The following is a 21,952-nucleotide window of genomic DNA, read 5'->3' as shown; positions in this document are numbered from 1 at the left end:
TAATTCATTTTGAATTTTTAATATTTATTCTAATAATTATAACTGGTCTCCACCTCACTTTTTTAAATAGAAAGATATATTCTAAATGAATCAAAGATTTAAATATAAAATACTGAATCCATAAATATTTCCAACAAAAACATGAACAGGTAACCTATCATTTTGGAGTAGAAAAACCCACTCTGAGTTTGGTTAAAAAGACAAAAGCCATAAAAAGAAAAGCAAGTTTTTATCACACAAAATTTTTAAACTTTTAATGTTTAAAAAAAGAAGGAAAAATTTGTTACCCATGACTGTTTTCCTAATACACAAAATGCTTGTTAGTTCTAAGCATTACACAAAATTACACAAAATATTTCATTTGATTTTCACTATGATCCTAATAAGTAAGTGCTATTAACACCACCATTTTACATTTTACCAATTAAATAATTCAGAGCTTCCCAACTGTGCCACAGCATACGACTATGGTACAAAGGGGTTATGTATGTGCTAAGACAATAATCCCTAACCCTTCGGCCTCCAGCAGTCTTCTCCACTGAACCCAGTGTCCTAGACAAATATTATCAGTTTGTGTGCCATGATGTGGGAAGTTAGCAATCTGATGAACATGTAATAAAAATCCTTGTTCTTAGGAAATACACACAGAAATATTAAGGGATATGAACTATTAAGGCATGGGGTATATAATCCACTCTTCTCAAATGGTTCAGAAAATGAAGTATGTACACACACACATAGAATAATTAAGTAAATATGACAATGTTAAAAACTGGTGTATCTGAATAATGTGTACAGGAGTTACCTATACTATTCTCACAGCACTTTGGGAGGTGAAATTATTTTATAATAAAGTCATTCTTAAAAACTCAACAAGCTGGCTTAAGTATCTTACTAAAGTCCCTTATCTAAACAGAGTGAAGCCAGAATTTGAACTTGGATTTATCTGACTAAACAGCCCATGAGCTATTAATATTACTGACCACAATATAAAAGAATGAAAAACCCAACAGAAAAGTGGGCAAAGGACATTGAAAGGCAATTAACGAAGCATGAGAAGCATTTTAAAAAAGGACAGAAAGAGGCTCTATTTAAATAACCACTATAAAATAAATACTAATGAGGTATGTTTTCATGAGGATGAAAGAACACAGTGAAAGAGGTATTTTATAACTGTAGCTAATCAATACTTTAGTACAGCTTTTGTAGTGGGCAATTTGGTTATCTCCTACTAAAATATTAAGTGTATCTATATTTTTTGACCTATCACTTTTAAGAATTTATTCTACAGGAAACGTAAGAATGTAACTATACATAAAAGGATGGTTAGTGCATCACTTTAAGATAACAAAAGGGAACTGATCAAATATACAACTATAACATAATTCTACAGCCACTGAAAAGAATGAGATGGATCTGCTTATACAGAAGTTGAAAATGTCTAAAATATGTACTAGGAAAGCATTCTTTAATGTGATCCAACTTTTATGTAACTTTCTAAGTGCCTTCATACACATATGTATTTCTATTTATACAAAGAAAACAGATCACATATATGAAAATGATAATACTGCCTACAGGTTAGGTTGCTATGTTGCCTGACTTTTTTTTTAAGTTATTACTTTTGTAAACATAAAAGCTTATTACCCTAATAAATATAACTTTACTATTTACTACAAGTCTTCTCCAAAACTGAAACAATATACTGAGGTTTCTGCCATAATGTAATAAATTGTAATTGCTCTCATGTCCTCAGCTTACACCCTGTGTCCTTATTTTTTCTTTCTCATTTATATAATCTGATACATTATTTCATGCTTCTTTCTTAGTTCTACTCAGTTATGGCTCCTTCTTGATCCACTTACCTTTTCCTTAGCATAAAATAAGAGTAACTTCTTTTAAATCAATACTAATGATACTGTGCAAAATAAAGGACCATTCTTATTCAAATAGTAACTTTGCTCTATTAAATACAGAAATGCAGCACCTCTCCTCAATATCAAGACTAGCCCTCCAGATTAGGGGAAGAAAGTTACTATTTTTAAAATCTATTAATCTGAAATCTACAAATATCTTGAAGATCAGTTTTACTGAACACACTTCACAGTGAAGTATTACTATAAGCTTAACTGGAAAATGGTTTACTGGACAGGATACTGGGGTTAAGAATCAGACTTCTAATATGACCTCCTCTACTGTAATCTTCTATAAAGTACTTAAATATATGAAACAAAATCTGTAGAATTTAGTGTTGGTAAGTTCCAAATGAATCACCTCATGATTCATTTGGAATGACACAGGACATTTAAATATAGCTTTAAAATTTCTTGAATAACTAAGAGACTACTTCTACATTTGTATTAAATTTTCTATTTCAGTAACGTAATTTACCATCTCAAGAGAGAACAATTTAAAGGAACATATTTGGGATCTTTAAGTAATAGGGAACTCAGAAAAGTGTTGAACAGAATATTTCTGCAGAAGCCAGATTCCCCTCAAGGCAGGCCTTTACAGCTACCAGGGTCACCAATATCCCTTTAAGAATGTCTTCAGTGGCTTTTTCCTAAAGTCTCATCATATATCCTAAAAAAATAATCTCTATACTAGGCTTTATCAGATAGAGAAGCACTGACTATATCATTCATATTATTACTTCATGTGCCCAGAAGACTGTTATTTAAGGCATAGCAAAAAATAAATTCATCATCTACATTCAAGATTAGAAAGAACCTTAAATACAAAGCAGCAATGAAAGGAATTAAGGATAAACCGAAGGGCATTCCAGGTTTATGAACTGGAAACAATGCGTTAAAACAGCAGTACTCCCCAAATTGAATATAGATTCAATGCAATCCCTATAAAAATCCTAGTTGCCTTTTCTACAGAAACTGTTGAGCTTATATTAAAACTCAGACAGAAATTCAAGGGGCCCAGAATAGCCAAAACAATCTTGAAAAATAAGGGAGTTGAAGAACTCATACTTCCCAATTTCAGAACTTACATCTGAGTAACAGTAGTCAAGACAGTATCATACTAACATAAGGACAGAGACAGGTCAACAGAAAAGAATTTAGAGTTTACAAATAAAGTTTACATTCATTTTCAACAAAAATGTGAAGACCATTCAATCAGGAAAGAAGAGTCTTTTCAACAAGAGAAGCTGGGACAACAGGATATCCATATTCAAAAGAATGAATTTGGGCCTACATCTCACACCTTACACAAAAATTAATTCAAAATGGATCAAAAACTAAATGTAGGAGTTAAAACTGAAAAACTCTTAGAAAAATTTAAATGTAAATCTTTGTGACCTTGGATTAAGCAATGTTTTTTTAGACATGATGCCAAAAGTATAAGCAACCAAAGAAAAAAATAGACAAACTGGACTTCATCAAAATTTAACACTCTTATTCTTCAAAGGATACCATCAAAAAAGACAAGCCAGAGGAGGGGAAATATTTACAAATCATATATAAGGGACTAGTGCCAAGAATATACTAAAAAAAAAACCTCTTGCAAGTGAACAATAAAAACACAACCTAATTAAAAAACAAGCAAAGGATTTGAACATTTTTCCAAAGAAGATATAATACAAATGGCCAATCTGCACATTAAAAGATGCTCAACATTATCAACCATTAGGGAAATAAAAACTAAAATCACAATGACACATCACTTCACACCTACCAGCATAGCTATTAAAAAAAAAGAGAGAGAGAAAAGTATTGAAATAATGTGGACAAAATGGAACTTGTGTACATTTGTTGGCGGGAATGTAAAATGCTTTGTAAAATTTCGATTGTTTTGAAAAATGGTCTGGCAGCTCCTCAAAAGCTAAACATAAGCGTTACCATAAGATTCAGCAATTGCTTCCAGGTATGTACCACCTAAGAGAAATGAAAAGACGATCCACCATAACACTTGTACATTAATGCTCATTGCAACATTAATCCTAATAGCCAAAAACTAGAAACCACTCAAATGTCCATTAGCTGAGGAATAAACAAGTAGTAAAATCCATGCAAAAGAATACTATTTCAGCCATATAAAAGAACAGCTATATATGCTACAACTTGATTATGCTAAGTGAAAGAAACCAGACACAGAAGGCCACATATTACATGATTCCATTTATATGAAATGCCCAGAATAGGCAAATCCAGGGACAGAAAGTAGATTTGTGGTTGCCAAGCACTGGAGGAAGAGGGAAATGGGAAATGACTGCTGATGGATATGGGGTTTCTTAATGGAAAAATGATGTTGGGATTAGACAGTAATGATCTTGTACCTTATAAATACATTAAAAACCACTTAATGTACACTTTAAAATGGTGAAGTTAATGTGTGAATTCTATCTCAATAAAGCTGTTAAAAATTATAAAGAACTTTAAATAATCTTAGTGCAAATAGTATCTCTTATACTTCAAAGAAAACTGAAATTCACCTTTTAAAACTGGCCTAAAATCCCATAATTCATAATCTGTTTTACATTTACATTCTAATAATGTTTTACATTTCAAAATATTCAAATCCATTCAAGTTTTTAAAAAAGGGAAAGCTTATTAACTCACCCTCTTTTCACTTTTGTGAAATCAAATGCAACTTGTCTGTACGAAACTGCTTTTTCATTTAGATATCTACTGTATCGCCTAATAAATGTAGACATGTCATATCCTGTAAGAAAAGAAATAGGAAAAGTTTTCATAAATTATCAAAATCCCAATTTTCTAATAAACCTACTTGTTTTACCCAATGGCCATGTCTTGATATCCCAACTCAATTTAGTGATATATATTAAATCACTAATGAGAAGTATCACACATTAAAGTGTATAAGACTTCACATTTTTTAAGTTAGGTATGTCATAATGTGGCTTCAAAAAACTTCCCCTTAAAATTGTTTTAAATAATAATTGTTTTACTTCTGGTCAGCATTCCTATCTTATATTATCTGAAATTGGAAAAACATGTTCTATTATACTACTTGACCTCACAACTCAAATTTAACATACTACAGAACCACACACACCAATCCTCCTCAAATCATTAAGCAATTCTGTAATTTTCATACTTAAAAAATGTTTATTGCTATCATTCAGAACAAGCATAACTTATATGTGCCAACTTTATATTTACACAAAATTACTGCACAGTACAATGAAAGAAATGGCAATATGCAGCTTAAGGTACAACAAAACAATTATATGAATGTTTTCAATAAACTTTCTAAATGAATACCTAAATAATCATTCTAAGATTTTGTTTCATCAGTCATGAGATTTGCAATTTCAGCAATGTAAGATCTAACTGATGTTATATCAAAAAAAAAAGATTTGTATTTTAGTTATTGCCTGGTTTAAGGAAGTTATAAATGCTTGCTACTCAATGAAAAGAAGATCCATCTTATTTAGCTCACCATCAAATTTAACTGTACCTGATAACCTCTCCTACTTTAAAAAGACAATACCAAAACAACCAAAAAATGTAAACTGACTGGACATCATCACCGATTCATTTATTCAGCAAATATTTCTTGGGTGCCTACTAAGTGTCACTGGAAAAAGCAGTGAATAGAAAAATAAATTACTTTCTTCATATATTCTCACAATTACTAGTGTATTTTATAAGGTATTACATACTCGCAATCCCTCAGCTCTTTAGTTCATATTGTTCCCTCCACCTGACTCTACACCCTTCTCTCTGATGGAGGAAATGACTCTGATCCTTCAAGGCTCAGTCTCTGAAACTTTCCCTGAACTGTTTGTGCTCCCACATTAGTCTTAATCATAGATATTCGATGACCACAGTGTCTATTTGACTCACTAGACTAGAAGCTTATCTCTATTTATATACACCCAGGACTATATATACACCTATAAATATATTTACATATTTATTATATTTTAATATCCAACAAAATACATCAGCAATCAAAATTACTTTTTTAAAACCACTGAATATGCTTTCAATATTGTTTCAGTCTTATTTTTATAATCTCTTTAGACTATGAGCCTAAAAATTGTTCTTTACATAAAAGGAATGAAGGTCTTAAAACTTTATTACCAGAAGTACTTAATTTTTAATTTCCACCTTAAGAATCTGGAAAATAAGAAACAAACAAAAAAACCCACTTAAGGACAAATGCATATGCTTGTGCTCTAGGGTAGTGGTTTGCATATTGTTGCCCAAAGACTCCTAAAAGCTTAAATGAACTGAATAAGAGCCGGGAACCAGAAATAAAAAGATGAGCAGGAAGAGTTTCTTCCATGTCCCCCAAAACAGAGCAGCTCTAGTTTATCTGTTATATTTATCTGGCTTCTATTTAAGATCTTATTTGAAAAGGGGATACTATTACTTCATTTTTTTCTTAACTACTTAAAACAGCATATCTCTCGTTAAAGTAAAATCAGTCCTGTAATACTTGGTCCTATGTACAGATGACTGGCCTTCCAAAATCTTTAGAAGATAGGATATTCAGTTCATTCTAATTAATACTTGCATCTGCCATAAGTGAACAAGTACTGAACTGGACAGTCCATAACCCAAACACAGATTATCACTAAATTCCATTGATTTTATCTCAACAGCCACAATTCAGGCCTTCAGTAACTCTCTGTTAGATGATCAAAACAATGATCAGAAAGATAATCCTAACAGTCTCAATGTCTTCAAGGCTTCAACCACTCTAATCTGACCTATACTGAGAAATGGTGCTTTCTTTATAACATACACTTCTTCTCTTCTCCTCTCTCAACTCAAAAAACTTTGGTGGTTTGTCACCACATAACAAAATCCCAACTCTATGAAAACCTTCTGTGCTTAGTTATGGCTCCAAACAGTTTCTTGAGGGCTGCTCTCCAAAACATCACCCATACGTTCTATTCATACTCATTTGCTCTATAAACCTTAAATACTCCATGTTCCTTCATATCTATGTACATCTGTGTACCTATGCTTAAGCCAACTCATGTCCTCAACCATCTTTCAAAGCCCAGCACAAATTTCACATTTTCTAAAGACATTTTCCAGATTGAGCCCTACTGGTGAATATTCCAAGTGATCTGGTATGTCCTTACGAGGTTCTTCCTCAGGTTGACACTCTATAAGGCTAATGGCCTAGTTATGGAAGTAAGTATAACAGAACCCATTAAGACAGAATGTGCATGTGGGGAAGGGAGTACAGCACAGAGTAGACAAGCATCTTACTATGCTGATGGACAGTCAATGCAATGGGGTGTGGCAGGAGACTCAATAATATGGGTGAATGTAGTAACCACTACATGTTGCTCATGTGAAACCTTCATAACATTACATATCAATGATACCTTAATTAAAAAAAAAAAAGAATGTGGAGAACTACAATACCAGATTACAGTTATTTCAAGTTACTGAATTACAAGTTAAATAAACAAAACAAGAAAGTATCAATGAGCAATTCATCTGAGGAACACACTACACTTACCTTTGCTACAAAAATACATGGTATTCCTCACTACATTTCTTAGAATAAAAACATTAAATCACAGTAACAGTGAAAGCAGATACTTACTTACAAAACATTTTCTGTGTGCCAGGCATTGTTCTAGGAACTTTACATTTATTTACTAGGTTAAGCCTCAAGACAACCCTACAGGGTATGTGCTATCACTATTCCTGATTTTACAGACACCAAGAGGTGAAGTAAATTGCTCAAGTTCATGCAGCTGGTAAGTGGTAGACATGGGATTCAAACCCAGGCAGTCCAGTTGCGGAATCCATGCTCTCAAACCACTATTCTTACACTGCTTCTCAAAAGAGATCTGAGTATCAAGTACTGAAACCAATTTTAATCACGTGAAAAGACAGTTTTCCTTCCCTACAAACCTCACTGAAATATAACAGTATATGTTCTAAAAGACAAGAGTTCAACTCTGCAGTAATCATCACATGGGGTCACTCCTGATTTTCTATAATGAATAAGTTGCCTTTACCTTGTAATCCACTTTTATCCAAAAAATTGCTTAAGTTAAACAATGTGTTTCTTGAAGCCAAATACTGAATAAAACGCTGGAAAAAAAAAAAAATCATGTCAAATTAAGGTACTGCCATCTAATAAACTCCAATTTGAGAATTCGGAGGAAAAGTTATGATTAACACATTCCATTAAGTTTATCTAGTTTAAATTTCTCATCCTCAGTCCTCCTATTAACTAGTTACCAAACCTAAAATCATAATACTTATTTTTCACTAGCATACAGGAATTTATTAAAGCCTAATGCCCACAGCTATGCCATTAGAATCAAAATAAAAGGAAATAGGCACTTTTAAACTGAAACCAGTAGTTCTGGTTTTACTGATGCATATTATAGAACTATAGCTACCATACTCAGGTGGCAATATTTATCTTAAACAGCTACCTGATGACCCAAATTTTTCTGACTTTAAAACAAAATACTTGTAATCATACAGAAGAACATTGACATTTTCTCCACACTTTCCAGATTAAGCACATTACCATATTCACTTCAGATCTTCTTACAGAATCAAAACATAGACTTCAAAGACATGTACTTTCAATCCCATCCTCCTCCCTCCCTCTTCAGAGGCAATCAGTTTTCTGAAGCAGGATTACATATCATTCCCATGCATTTTTACAATTTTACTACATATATAAGTATAAACTGTACATAATTTTGTTTTGTATTTTAACTTTACAGAAATACATTGTAGTGTACTTATTCTTTTCCAATGTGCTTTTTAACAATTTCTTTTCAAGAATTATCCATTTGGAGTATATAGATCTAGCACTCTAGACAATAATCTACATTCATTTTAGAAGTTGTTCTAGTATTTCAGTGAACTACTTTACCATTATGCATCTATTTCTTCATACACATTTAAGTTATTTCCAAGTTCACTACTAACAATGTTTCACTAACATCTTTATACTTGGTTTCCATGTGCAACCACACAAGTTTCTCATGATACATTAGGGTTGAACTGCTGGGTCAGAATGTTTCTAAGTTCATCATCTCAAAATACTGTAAAAATGCTCTCCACAGTGCAGACCACATAGCACTACCTTAACTTCCCTTTCTATATAACCTCTAACACAGGTAGCTAAAACAACTTTTCATTTTCTTAGGATTTCCCTTTCCTTATTGCAAATGTATGCAGAGGTTACTATTAATTAGGATGTAGGTACATCATCACTCCCTTGACTCAATCTTATTCATCTGACATCACCCCAAACTAACCAACCAAGACTCTGAAAAACAATTCATAAATAAAAGGCTCATGTTTCAATTATCCTAAAACAGCCTGTTTCAAAAAAGTTAAAATATCCTAGGACAATATTAAACTGTGATTTCTGTAAGCTTTGGTAATTCTTTGTTGTGGGGGCAGCGGGGACTGTCCTGTACATTTTAAGACATTTAGAAGCATCCCTGGCCTCCACCTACTAGATGCCAGTAGCATCCCCTATACTTGTCACAAACGCCCAGGGCAGGGCAGGGCAGGGGGCCAGGTAGGGAGAATCATCATTCTCCTGCCCTGCCTATGGTATTCCCACCACCACAGCATAGTGAAGTCCTCTGCATACTCTCTCGCAGATTAACAACACCAATCAATGTAAAAACCTTAGGGTTGTACAAACTAGCATTTAAAAAAATGAGCAGAGCATCAGAGTTGTCTTAGCTGCTTAAGGGAAGCTAAACATGGGTTTAGTTAAAAACCATAGTGAAATGCTATCTTTCTCCTGTCAGTCAATTATAAGGAATGACAGTCAAGTTTCTGTTCTCTGCCTTGATTCAAGGTTTTACTTCTAGTATTATCACCTTATTTACAACTTCTGAAAGTCACCATTGATAGTTTGCCTCTTTATTAATTAGCACTTACAGCTGGTTATAAAAAAACACATTTTTTTAAAAAAGTGTAAAGTACATATAAGCCTGAAGTTCTTTGGAATAAATGATCATTACCTTAAGTAAACACATTCCTGATAAACTATTATCTTAGTTAAAATCAAAATGTGTCAAGTTACACTGAAGCAAGTATATCCAAACATTTGTTGACTTTGTATACACTTAGTTATAATCAATTAGAAAGCAAATGAGTAACATATATCCTTAAAAATGGTCACATCTGTTGACTAAGTAATTTATATTTCAGGAAACACTTCTGGAAATAACTTAAAAACTACAAACATCATTCAATGTGGTGCTATAACAGTGAATAATTAGAACACTTAATTTCCAACAAGAGGAACAGTTAGGAAAATTATAGAATATATGACCAATTATGTAGTCCTTAAATACAAAGAATATAGAATATGGAGATGCTTACAGTGTGATATAAAAAAGCTAAATGTAATATTTTATCTAAATTGTGATTATAGCTATAAAAATCATTTTTGGACAGGAATCAGAAGGGAACACCAAAATGTGCAAACAGTAAGATCTGTTCCAATGATAAAAGTTGTGGGGTAAACTCCTGCTTTAATACTGAACTTCAATGATGTTCTATTGTTATCTGTCAAAGGTGAAAGCAGACTCTTCTGACTGAAAACCTCACAATAATGAGCAACGTGATAGATGTCAGTAAGTCATTATGCTCAGAAGTGTAATACCAATGACTACATTCTCTTTCCATTGTTACGGGAACTATCTATCTCTCAGCAACCAGAGCGCTGCACTTTTTTAAAGGCACATACTAATGGAGATTTATCTAGCTGCATTCAAATGTCCTTTTCACAATTTTAGACATTTCTTTTAATACAAATTTTATAGTAAGTATACAGGACTGATAAACCACTTAGGGTAAGAACTTAAAAAATTAGCTGCTAGGCTATCACGGAAAACAAGACGATTCTCTCCGAACACTATAATGGAAAGTTTATGCATCTTGTTACCCTTCGGGGTAAAGAACACTTCAGACACCCATCTCTGCATAAGAAAGCATTCTTCAATCAGTCCCTCTCAGGAATATGCCATTTTAATCCTCAATATCACAGTCTTGAACTATATACAAAGTGCTTCCACAGACAACTATGACAGAAATCTGACTGGGCTATAAAAAAAAAGCAAATGGACATAGACAAACATATAGGCTATATACAAGGCCTGCAAAGATGAGTATTGCTTAAAGAACCAACCACCAGGCATTCATTTTTACTTCTTGAATAAAGATCCCATTATTGAAGTCCTCTACACTCTGGCCCACTTTCTGCTTTCTGGCTTACAGATACCATCTTTCCTCAAATTGTAGGATCTACAATTACATTTCTGCCTAAGCACCTTACCCTTTTATCCTGTATTTTTTGAATTGCTGAAGGCATTCCTGAAGTTTCAGTGGGAGAAACAAGCTGAATAATCAATCACTACACGAGTATGCTTGTTAACCAAAAATTCTGCTTACCTCATTTCCATACACCATCAAATGATGAGTTGTAATGAGAGATTTGAAGACCACCACCCAACTACTGTTAGTAGTTCTTTCAAATAAACTGTCTGCCAACTGTGGGATGTTCACATTCATCTCATTTGTACACTGAATTAAGTCTGTAAAAAAAAAAAAAAGATCAATTTACTCTCTGGCTTTAATTCATTGTTAATGTCAGACCTGCAGACTAACAGGTGAAAGAGCTAACAATGTGGAGAATATACTTATTGTTAATAGATAGTTTGGAAAAATTGTTAAAATTCTCTCAGGGTGACCACTATAAATACACCTGAGAAGTAAACAAGATAATGATCAGGATCACATAAATGATCATTAATACCAGAAAGTAAATCAAATGTCCTCAGGGAATAATTCACCCTCAAGTATTTATCCCAAAAGGAATTGTTTCAAGGCCTTCAGTTCTCTTGCTACTATTCATAAACTTTCAAACTTACAGTATTAGTATTGTTCATCTCTATTTTTAAAAAAGTTTTAATGTTACACACATAAAGGCATGAACAAGCTACAAGTCAAACTACCTTTATTAACACCTTTCCTAAAATGTTGTGTTTGCACTAATCAGAAGAGTGGATGTGTGATCTGTGAACGGGCAGAATCTCTGTTTATATAAAATAATTCTCGTTCTTCTCTCCCTTCAGTTCTGAGTTCACTCAGATATTAGCTGATAATCAACTAACACAAACAAAACTGAAAATGGACTGAAGTTTCTTATTGCATAAATTCCAAAATAAATGATCCAGGAACTCAACTCAATATTATTCTGAAAATAGTCACAACAATGTAAGTTCCAATTTTATATTTTGAACTGGAAAGCACTATTATAAAATAGTCTAATACAGAACTGTTTCAGCAACAAAATTGAAAAAAGATTCTTAAAAGATTTGTTTCACCTCCAATCTGTTAAGCATTATTGGCAAATTCAATTAAAAAAATATAAAATGTGAGCCAATTTAGAGAAGGAAGACCAAGAAATGAGTGGTTTTAAAGTATATACAAAACAAAATGTATAAATAGCTCAGCTGTAACTACCAGGAAAGTGAAAATATCAAGCTTATTCATGACTCATTAGCAGTTTGTCCACTTAACCTTCAGGGCATAACAATTAAACAGGAATTCAAGTAACTTAAGTTGGTCTTGATTTACTAGCCGGGAACATCAATGCAACTGCAATATAATGAGTCACAAGAAATATATGTTTGGTCACTCATATGACCAAACATGTATTTCCCGGGTATATTCTGGTTTTCATCCACAGTTCTGAAAACACTGCAGTCTTAAAGGTGAATTGGGTGTCTTGCACGTTAATGACTTTTGGACCCCACCCAAGGGCAGGGAGGCTGAATCAGCCAATGGCCAATAATTTAGTCAATCATGACTACCAACTAAGCCCTCACAAAAATCCCTGAGAAGAGCTTATCACTCTCTTGGATCCTGCTTCTGTGTCAGAGCTTCTAGGTTTGGGGAATCAGAATGCTTCCACATGACACCAACCCAGGCCCCAGGCTCCAGGAGGATAGAAGCTCCTTTACGTTGGACCTTGCCCCTATGTATCTTTTCACAGGGCTGTTAACTTGTACCCTTTACAGTATTATTAAACTGGTAAATGTGTTTTCCTGAGTTCTGTGAGCTGCTCTAGCAAATTAATCGAACCTAAGGGGGAGGTCTTGGGAACCTCCAAATCTGTAGCCAGTAGGACAGAAGCACAGGAACGTTTGACCAGCATGTGGAGTGGGTGGTAGAAGGCAGTCTTGTAGGACTTGGGGAGCCCTTAACCTGGGAAATCTGGTGCTGTCTCTGGGCACCTGCCCATCAGAACTGAGTTATCAGACACCCTGATGGTGTTCGAGATGCTTGGCATTGTGTGTGGGAAGGCCCCCCTCCTGCACACCCATTGAAATTGGGTGCAGGAACCCAAAAGGCATTGTTCTATTACTGCTATGTAATATACTATTATAGTTGGATATAGAAAAACACCCACAGCAACTATGACCATTTATCTGCTTAACAATCTTTCTAAAATGTTTGTTGTAATGGTCACATTTCATAAACAAATTTTAGATAAGCCATTACCCTAGCCAACAATGCTTAAAAGAACAAAGCACAAAACAGTCAAACAGAGTGCCCATGGAATAGGAGAATGACACAAGGCTTTCACAATTCAGACTACTTGCAACAAAAACTAAATACTATATTCAACTTGGTGTGTACGGTTCAGCTTCTGATAGTAAAAACAGAATTTGATCTCTACCTTCCATGAATCTTCAGTAGTATTTGATACCTGTCCTATGACACTGACTGTATTGTACTTGCCTTATTCTCAAAAGCTAAGCTTTCTCTATTTCTCAAAATGTAATCTAATCAGGGCAAGGTCTATCTATGCCTTGCTTATTTTGAATCCTTTAAAGTTCAAGCACAGTGATCAACTATATTTCAATAAAAAATATATCAACAAAAAAAACTTTTAATAAAACTTCAAGCACAGTGGTCAAGTTCTGAACTCAATGATGATATTCCTAGCTTCACTTTTCTTCCTACATTTATCTTTTTTATTTTCCTATGTCCTTCCAGAAATCATCTGGATAAGCTACTCAATTCTTAAACCTAATAGTTAATTCCTCACGATGGCATCAACATTTCACTCCTCAGAATCTTGGTTTTTAGCTTTCAAAACTGAGCCTGTCACAGAATTTCTTCTCACAATACTGCCCCGAAGGTAGAACCATACTGTGTGTGTTTATATACACACCCTAGAGCCTATCAGTAATCAAGTCTTCTACACCTCCAGCAATTCCACCTTATCTCCATCCCACTGTTACTGTCAAAGCCAGAGTTCAGATTCTATTTATTTCATAACTAGGATACCATCTCTCAATGAACTACTCAGAAATTAGGGAGGGAGATTATCCTGTTGAGGGGGTTTACTGGTACTTACCACCAAGAATGAAGGAGACTAACTGTTCTGCAGGGCAAAATCACTACTCTGAAATTCAAAACTGCCCCATCCTAAACTGGCCCACCGAGAAATGTTGGACGGGCTGCCTCTTCATTTCCGATGCCTGATTTGGGGTCTCACCCACCCCACACCACCAAACATTCTTTGAACTGGCCACAGAAGATCACAGAATAACACTGACTGTCACTGCCTACCCTCAATGATTTCCCCACTGCTTGATGGCATACATTTTGTTCTTGTCAATATCCTCTTTGAATCTTAGCTTCCAACAACAGAAACACTTCCCAGTTTTCAGTGATGTACCTTGCTGTTTCATCTCAACCTTTCCATTCTTGCTCAGTCTTCAAAGTGAAAGATTTCTTCCTCTCTGTGAAGTCTTCCCCTCCACAGTCACTAAAGCTGGCACATAATTCTGTACATAGAAGTCTTTTATGCTGTAACTACTCATTTCCAAATCATTTCATTTTACTGGGAAGACATTAAAACAAGCCTGCAAACATTTTTGTTAGTAATTTCCACATTCTTCATCAGAGCCTTATAAGTAGACTGCTTAATTAGTAAGATGTAGTCTGATATTAAATGAAGCCAAATATATAGAATTCTGTTTCAACAACTATTGTTTCATACATATCGAAAATATATATTCTATCTATGCTATATTCCCTTTGCGATCATCTCTCCCCTGTGCACCATTTTGCTTCAGTTACACTGACATCTCCTTTGCAATGCTTCCCACAAGCCAAGTACTCTTACCTCAGGTGCTCAGCATCTTCTGCCTACATCTCTCTTCTCCCGGTACCTACACTTCCTGCTCCCTCACTTGATTCCTATGGATCTTAGCTCAAATGTCACCTTATCAGATGAACTTCTCTGAATATTTGTACAATAACAAAGCCTTAGGGCACTCCTGTGCCTCCAAACCATCACTATCACCTGGCCCCTTACTCTGCTTTCTCTCCAAAGCACTTATGATCACCTAACTCACCTTAATTTGTTTAATATTTTTGTCTCCCAATTAAAATATAAGTTTCTTGTGGGAAGGGCTCTGTCTTGTCCTTTATGTACTCCCAAGGGCACTGTCCCCAGCATAGTGCCTCACATTCAGTGATCACTCATAACTCTGAATGAACACATGCATTTTAGTATGCATATGGACAATCCTAACATGACTAAAAAAAAAAACCCCAAATGGTATTTTTAACATAGACTAAACCAACAATCTACAACTATTTGCACAACCTGCTATTCCCAAAAGGCTGAAAAGGTCTGAGCTCATTACTTATGAAACTTTTCAAATTTCATGTTAAAGGGGATCTAACAAATAAAGGTTTCTATTGTAATGCTGGTTTTTATTGTAATGCTTATGAAAACTATAGTATGCTTTAGAAATAACCACATAAAAAATGGAATACCATAAACTAATGTAACACTCTGCATATGACAGGAAAAATAAAATAAGAATTCATGCTGAGGTTATGAATCTAGAGCAGACTAAATGCAAAATCAAAGTTATACAAATACTACTGGGAGAAAAAAAACACTGAATGGATACACAAACTCTACAGAATATACTTCCCCATTGTACTTTACCTCAACTAGTCATTTTCTCCATTCAGTAATTTCTCCTCTGCACAATGTTTCTACTACTACAGTAGTAACTGAAAATGCTTCCAAGTCTAAGCTCCAACAACTCCAGAAGGAAAATGTTTTCCCCATCTCTGACTAAACAAAAACAAATCATTCCAAACAAAAATCTAGCATATCATGAGAATGATATTGCTTTTCTCGTTCTGGATTCACACTTCATTTCCTAAAAACCACAGGCTTGGCATTATATTTCCCTTACCAATCAAAAGGGTTCCAAAGTAGAAATATCTTATATATTCTTTTAGTTATTTAAGAATATAAAAACTGAAATACTTTTTTAATATTACATTATTAGCAATTCCAAAAACACCAAAAAAAGTTGCTACATGGCATGTAAGTTCTTTTGCTTTAGTTATAGGTAAGAATTTACAAGGTTTTCTAGTATTTAAGGCCAGGAATAAACTGGCCAACCATGAAAATGGGAGCAGTTTCCCAAAAAGACGGGAAGGAACCAATCCCTAACAGACAAAACGGTAAAGTAGATGGTAGCCATAAGTAAGGCACTTGCCCATAGGTAAGGCCACAGGAGCTCAATACTAAGTGACACATTTATGAACAAAATTAACATTTTATAATATGAATCTTAGGAACATATATACTAAGTGGATATCCAGCTAGCTAAATTTAGTGCAAGTCCTAAATGTCTAATTTGAAACAAATACAATAAGAAAAGTAATTAAGTACAAAATTGTGTTTTTGTATTCAGGGAAAAATGTTCAGCAAAGTACCAAAAATTTACAAATAACTCGTTACTAGATGGTTTCATTAGCCTTATAGCCACATTACTAGTGCAGGCCACAAGCCTGGAGAGATTTCCCCTGGCTAAAACTTCACCAACTTTAGAAACTTAGGCCACTTAGGGTTCACTTCCACAGCAAGTCAGGCATGAACCATTGGCAGAATGTAGAGGCCTTGAGTTTTATGCTGATACCTAGCGGATTTTCCAATAAACTTGGTTAAAACAGTATTTTAAAAAAATACATATATAAATATTTCTTAATCATTTAGCCATGTTATTCTCTCTTTTAAAAGGGTCACTTTGAAAGATACTTTGCTATTTGTGTATGTTCACCTTTTAAAATTATTTTTGGAACTATATATTAAAAAAGTACTAAAAAATATTAACAAGTACTGCTCTTTCCCTTTTCAGTGTTTTATATACTTATGTCATATTCATTAGCATATAGTCAGCATTTTGAATATGATTTTTTTCTGCATTTTTTCCCCTTTTTACCCTTTGACCCCCTTCACCCACTTCTCCCACCCAAGGCAGGCACCAATCTGTTCTTTGAAATTTGCTTTTCTTTGGTGAGAATCCCCATGAAAGAGAGATCATACGTTACTTATCTTCTGTCTGACTTATTTCACTTAGCAGAATGCCTTCCAGGTACATCTACATTGTTGCAAATAGCAAAACTTTATTATTTTCTATAACTCACAATTTCTTTATCCATTCATCCACTGATGGGCACTTGGGTTGTTTCCATATCCTGACTATTGTACATAATGCTGCAATGAACATAGGGGTGCAGGTGTCTTTTTGAATTAGTGTTTTTGTTTTCTTCATATATCCAAACGTAGAATTGCTGGATTAATATAGTAGTTCTCTATATTGTTTTCCACAGTGGTTGCACCAATTTATATTCCCACCAATAGTGTACAAGGGTTCTCTTTTCTCCACATCCTCACCAACACATTATTTCTTATCTTTTTGATAATAGCCATTTTAATGATGAGGTGATATCTCATTGTGATTTTTATCTACATTTCCCTGATGATTAATTATGTTGACCATCATTTCACATACCTATTGGCCAGCTGTACGTCTTCTTTGGAAAAGGTCTATTCAAATCTTCTGCCTGTATTTTAATTGGACTGTTTTTTGGCTATTGATCGTATGAGTTCTTTATATATTCTGGTTATAGCTCCTTATTGGATACATGATTTGCAAATATTTTCTCCCATTCAGTAGGCAGCCTTTTCATATTGTTGATGGTTTCCTTTGCTGTGCAGCTTTTTAGTACAACATAGTCCCATATTTATTTTTGCTTTTGTTGCTTTTACTTTTGTTGTCAGATTCAAAAAATCATCACCACGACCAATGTCAAGGAGCTTACCACCTTATGTTTTCTTCCGAGTTTAATGGTTTCAGGTCTTATGCTCACATTTTTAATCCATTTTGAGTTAACTTTGATGTACAGTGTAAAATAGTGGTCAAGTTTCATTCTTTTGGACATGGCTGTCCAGTTTTCTCAACACCATTTACTGAAGGCACTGCCCTTTCCCCACTGCATATGCTTGGCTCCTGTCATAAATTAATTGATCATAAACATGTGGGTTTATTTCTGGGCTCTCTGCTCCACTGATCTGTGTGTCTGCTTTTAAATCAATGCCACAGTTTTAATCACTACAGCTTTGTAATATAGCTTAAAAGTAAAGGAATGTGATGCTTCCAGCTTTGTTGTTCTTTCTCAAGATTGCTTTGGCTCTGTGGAGTTTTTTGTGGTTCAATATATATTTTAGGATTATTCTATTTCTGGGAAAAATGCTCCTTTTTTTTTTGGAATTTTAATAGGGATTGCACCAAAACTATATATTGCTTTGGGCAGTATGGACGTTTTAACGATATGATTTTCCCAATCCATGAACATAGAATATCTTTCCATTTATGTGTGTCTTCTTCAAAAACTCTTTCATTAATGTCTTACAGTTTTCAATGTACAGGTATTTTACTTCCTCGGTTAAATTAATTCCCAGGTTTTTATTCTTTGTGATGCAACTGTAAATGGGATTTTATTTCTTTTTCTGATACTGTTATTAGTGTACTGAAACACAGAAGATTTTTGCCAACTGATTTTGTATCCTGACACTTCACTGAATTTATTACCAGTTCTAATGACTTTTTGAAGGAGTCTTTACGGTTTACTGTATATAATAACACAAAATCTGGAAACAGTGACAGTTTTACTTGTTCACTTCCAACTGTACATCTTTTATTTCATTTTCCTGCCTAGTTCATCTGGCTAGGAATACACTATGTTGAATAGAAGTGGCAAGAATGGCATCCTTCTCTTGTTGCTGATCTCAGAGGAAAGGCTTCAGCTTTTCGAATATAATGTTAGTCATGGGCTTGTGAAAGATAGTCTTTTTGCAAATGCCTTCAGAATCATTTTACTAATACAAGATTACTTTCTCAGTCACCTAGAAAATTGGAGATACACTCAATTTGGAGGACAAATTAACTCGTCCATCAAATATTGCTTCACTGATCAGATCTTTGAAAATTTTCTTGGGTAGTGATACAAATAAAAGGAACAAACGTTCACCAATAAAATTAACTAAAGGATACAGAATTATTTCTGAACTTAAGAAATGAAGTATCAGCAACATTTTCACTTATCAAAAAACTGAAAGTATTTAGAAAACATGCAAGCTGAAGTTAAGAATCAAACCAAAAGAAATTATGCACACACAGAGGCACAACTACCTTCGTCCTAAGCATCAAGTGTTTAGGAAATGAAAATAGTCTTGTATCTTACTCCATTCAATTTTTTGTATAAGGGGTCACAGAGCATGGCCCAAATTAAGGCATAACTGTTATATTTTTTTCTTTAAAGTTTGTGGGGTACTCTGTGAGAAACACGATGTATGCTTTTACATAATTTCCATTAGAATAACTAAAAAATATGGTCTTCAAAGACTGATTTGTACCTTAAGAAATAAATCTAACATATTAATTAGATGTTAAGGTAAAAACTAGGGAAAGACACAGAATATAGAATGCTCAGTACAATTAATAAAGATTGAGTTAATTTGAAAAGAGGAGAGAAGGGAGCATTCAAAACATTAAAAAGAAAAATGATAAAGACATCCAAATGGCTTTGATTGAAGTACCATGAAGCTAAGGAACCTAAGTCACAATGTAAAAGGACATGTCCAATATCGGAAGAATAGTTTCTTAAATAACAGCATCCGACAGTGAAATACTATGAGGCCAACACAAAAAGCTAACACAGGAAAATGCTCACAATATTGTCAATGAAAGCCATATTAAGGCACAATACACAGTAAGATTCCATTTTTTTTACAGATGTATAATATTTTTTTATATACTGTTATCTGCCAAATATAGGGGTGATGCAAAAAGAACTGAATACTTTCAAAACTACTCGGCAACTAAGAGTTACATACAAACACGCAGTCAAAACCAATATGCAAAGGAACTGTATCACTGTCATTTCCATAATTGTACAAATCTCAGTAAGCACCTCTTATGTTCCCAACCATATACTCTAACTCATTCTAGACCGTTTGGAGCATATCATGATCAGCAGTGGAAAGGACAGCCATCATGTGTTCCTTTATTCCCTTACAGAAGTGCAAAAAAGGGGGTATAAGCACAAGAGTTGCATTGTATAAAAGCTAGAAATTTGGTAGCCACTATTCTGGAGGTAGTTCCATATTTCAAATACAAGTTCAAACACAAGTAAATGAACCTTAAGGTTATCTTTAGAACCCACAAAGAAAGTTAGGCAAAGTCCTATCTTACTGAAGGAAAAAAAAATGTTTCAGCTGTAGGAAAACTCAATCTGTTAGTACAACTTAGGTAAGTATGCTATTTCTGTCACTGTGTTCTCTGCAAAAATGAATGGACTGAAGATTCACATGTGCAAAAACTAAGAAATGTAAAGATAACTCTACAATTTGGTAACAGTACATGTTTTCTTCAACCTGATGACTGAGTATTAAATTTTTCTTTCCTTTCAATTGATATTTTTAAATAACCATGAAAGGGTGGGGCTTTTTTCCCTTTAAAAACCTATTCAACAGTGCTCGCTTCGGCAGCACGTATACTAAAATTGGAACGATACAGAAAAGATTAGCATGGCCCCTGCGCAAGGATGACACTCAAAATCGTGAAGCGTTCGATTTTTTTAAATTTTAATAAAATTTTTTAAAAAACCTATTCAACAGAAAAGTTGCCATATATCTTCACAAATTCTCTCATTATCTGGCTCTGTTTACTTTACACAAAGTTTTTTTTTGAAGAAGAAGATATATTAACTTGAAAAGACCTCCCTCCGAGCTCAGGTGCTTATGGAAGCTACCTTAAAAAATCAATTTTTTAAAGAGAAATAAAAAATTTGACATAAATTTATGAAGTATTCCTGGGGATATACCACACAACTGTCAAGTGCTGAGTGTCTTCAGAACATTAAAAAAAAAAAAAAAGAAAGAAAAAGGATTGCCCTCCCTTTTTCTGAAGCACAGAAAAGAAGTGGAATTAAAGAGGAAATACCTAGGAAAAGAAAGAATTCAGATGAAGCCGGGTAAAGCCAACCATAAGGTACTCTACATTAGTGTGTGGCTGAAAGTCAGCCTCTTAAGTCATAGCTGAACACATGCCAAGTTTGCTGAATTACCTATAATTTTAAAAGTGTAAAATACATTGTTTTAATGTAATCATGTAATTGCTCTAAAATGTTAACACACAAAGCATCTTTTTCAAATCAGTGTAACCTATTGTCTCTTAAAATTATATAATTATTTATGCATTTGTCCCTTCACCTACAAATCTGTTATACATAAAATCTCATAGCAAGAGTGTAAGACAGTTTTGAGTCATGAAACTCTATAGAAGGAAATATTCTTGGGAGACTCAGAACTCACTGCCACTAACTTATATTTTCAAGTGTAATGGTTGTTCCCCCATTATCAAAATGTTTTAGCCTACACCACATAAACATTCTTAGTATTAAAAAATAGGAAAACCTAGAGCTTCCCCTTCACGTTACGGTGTACTCTGCATTCCAACCACTAGATGGCAGACTGTACAAAGCAACAACAGGACTCTGGCGAGAAGGGATGGGTCAGGCTCAAGGAAAATTCCTTAATTTTGAGGTTGTTTAGGATT

At 34.1% G+C, this 21,952-nt stretch overlaps 1 protein-coding gene and 1 non-coding gene across 17 annotated transcripts in view; one reads left to right on the top strand and one right to left on the bottom strand.

Moving 5' to 3' along the window:
* The window catches only part of PICALM (phosphatidylinositol binding clathrin assembly protein), a 107,247-nt gene that overhangs the window by 64,233 nt on the left and 21,062 nt on the right, over positions 1–21,952 (bottom strand). For 14 of the 16 annotated variants that reach the window (XM_073215926.1, XM_073215923.1, XM_073215921.1 and 11 more), the window contains exons 2-4: positions 11,394–11,536; positions 7,970–8,045; positions 4,572–4,674 (exon numbers count right to left, since the gene is read on the bottom strand). The exons of 1 other annotated variant lie outside the window; for it this stretch is intronic. In XM_073215926.1, the coding sequence (XP_073072027.1) occupies positions 4,572–4,674; positions 7,970–8,045; positions 11,394–11,513 (299 nt within the window). In that variant the 5' untranslated portion in view covers positions 11,514–11,536. The remainder of the gene's footprint in view (positions 1–4,571; positions 4,675–7,969; positions 8,046–11,393; positions 11,537–21,952) is intronic. One more of the 16 variants, XM_073215927.1, reaches the window with a different exon arrangement.
* LOC118971003 (U6 spliceosomal RNA) lies at positions 20,868–20,974 on the top strand. Its single transcript, XR_005059230.1, has one exon. It is a non-coding gene; the product is annotated as a U6 spliceosomal RNA (small nuclear RNA).

The sequence above is a fragment of the Manis javanica genome, chromosome 11 (assembly GCF_040802235.1).
Source record: "Manis javanica isolate MJ-LG chromosome 11, MJ_LKY, whole genome shotgun sequence".
In the NCBI taxonomy this organism is placed as follows: Eukaryota; Metazoa; Chordata; class Mammalia; order Pholidota; family Manidae; genus Manis; species Manis javanica.
Note: the sequence above shows the minus strand (reverse complement) of the source record. Positions and strands in the feature narration are given on the sequence as shown.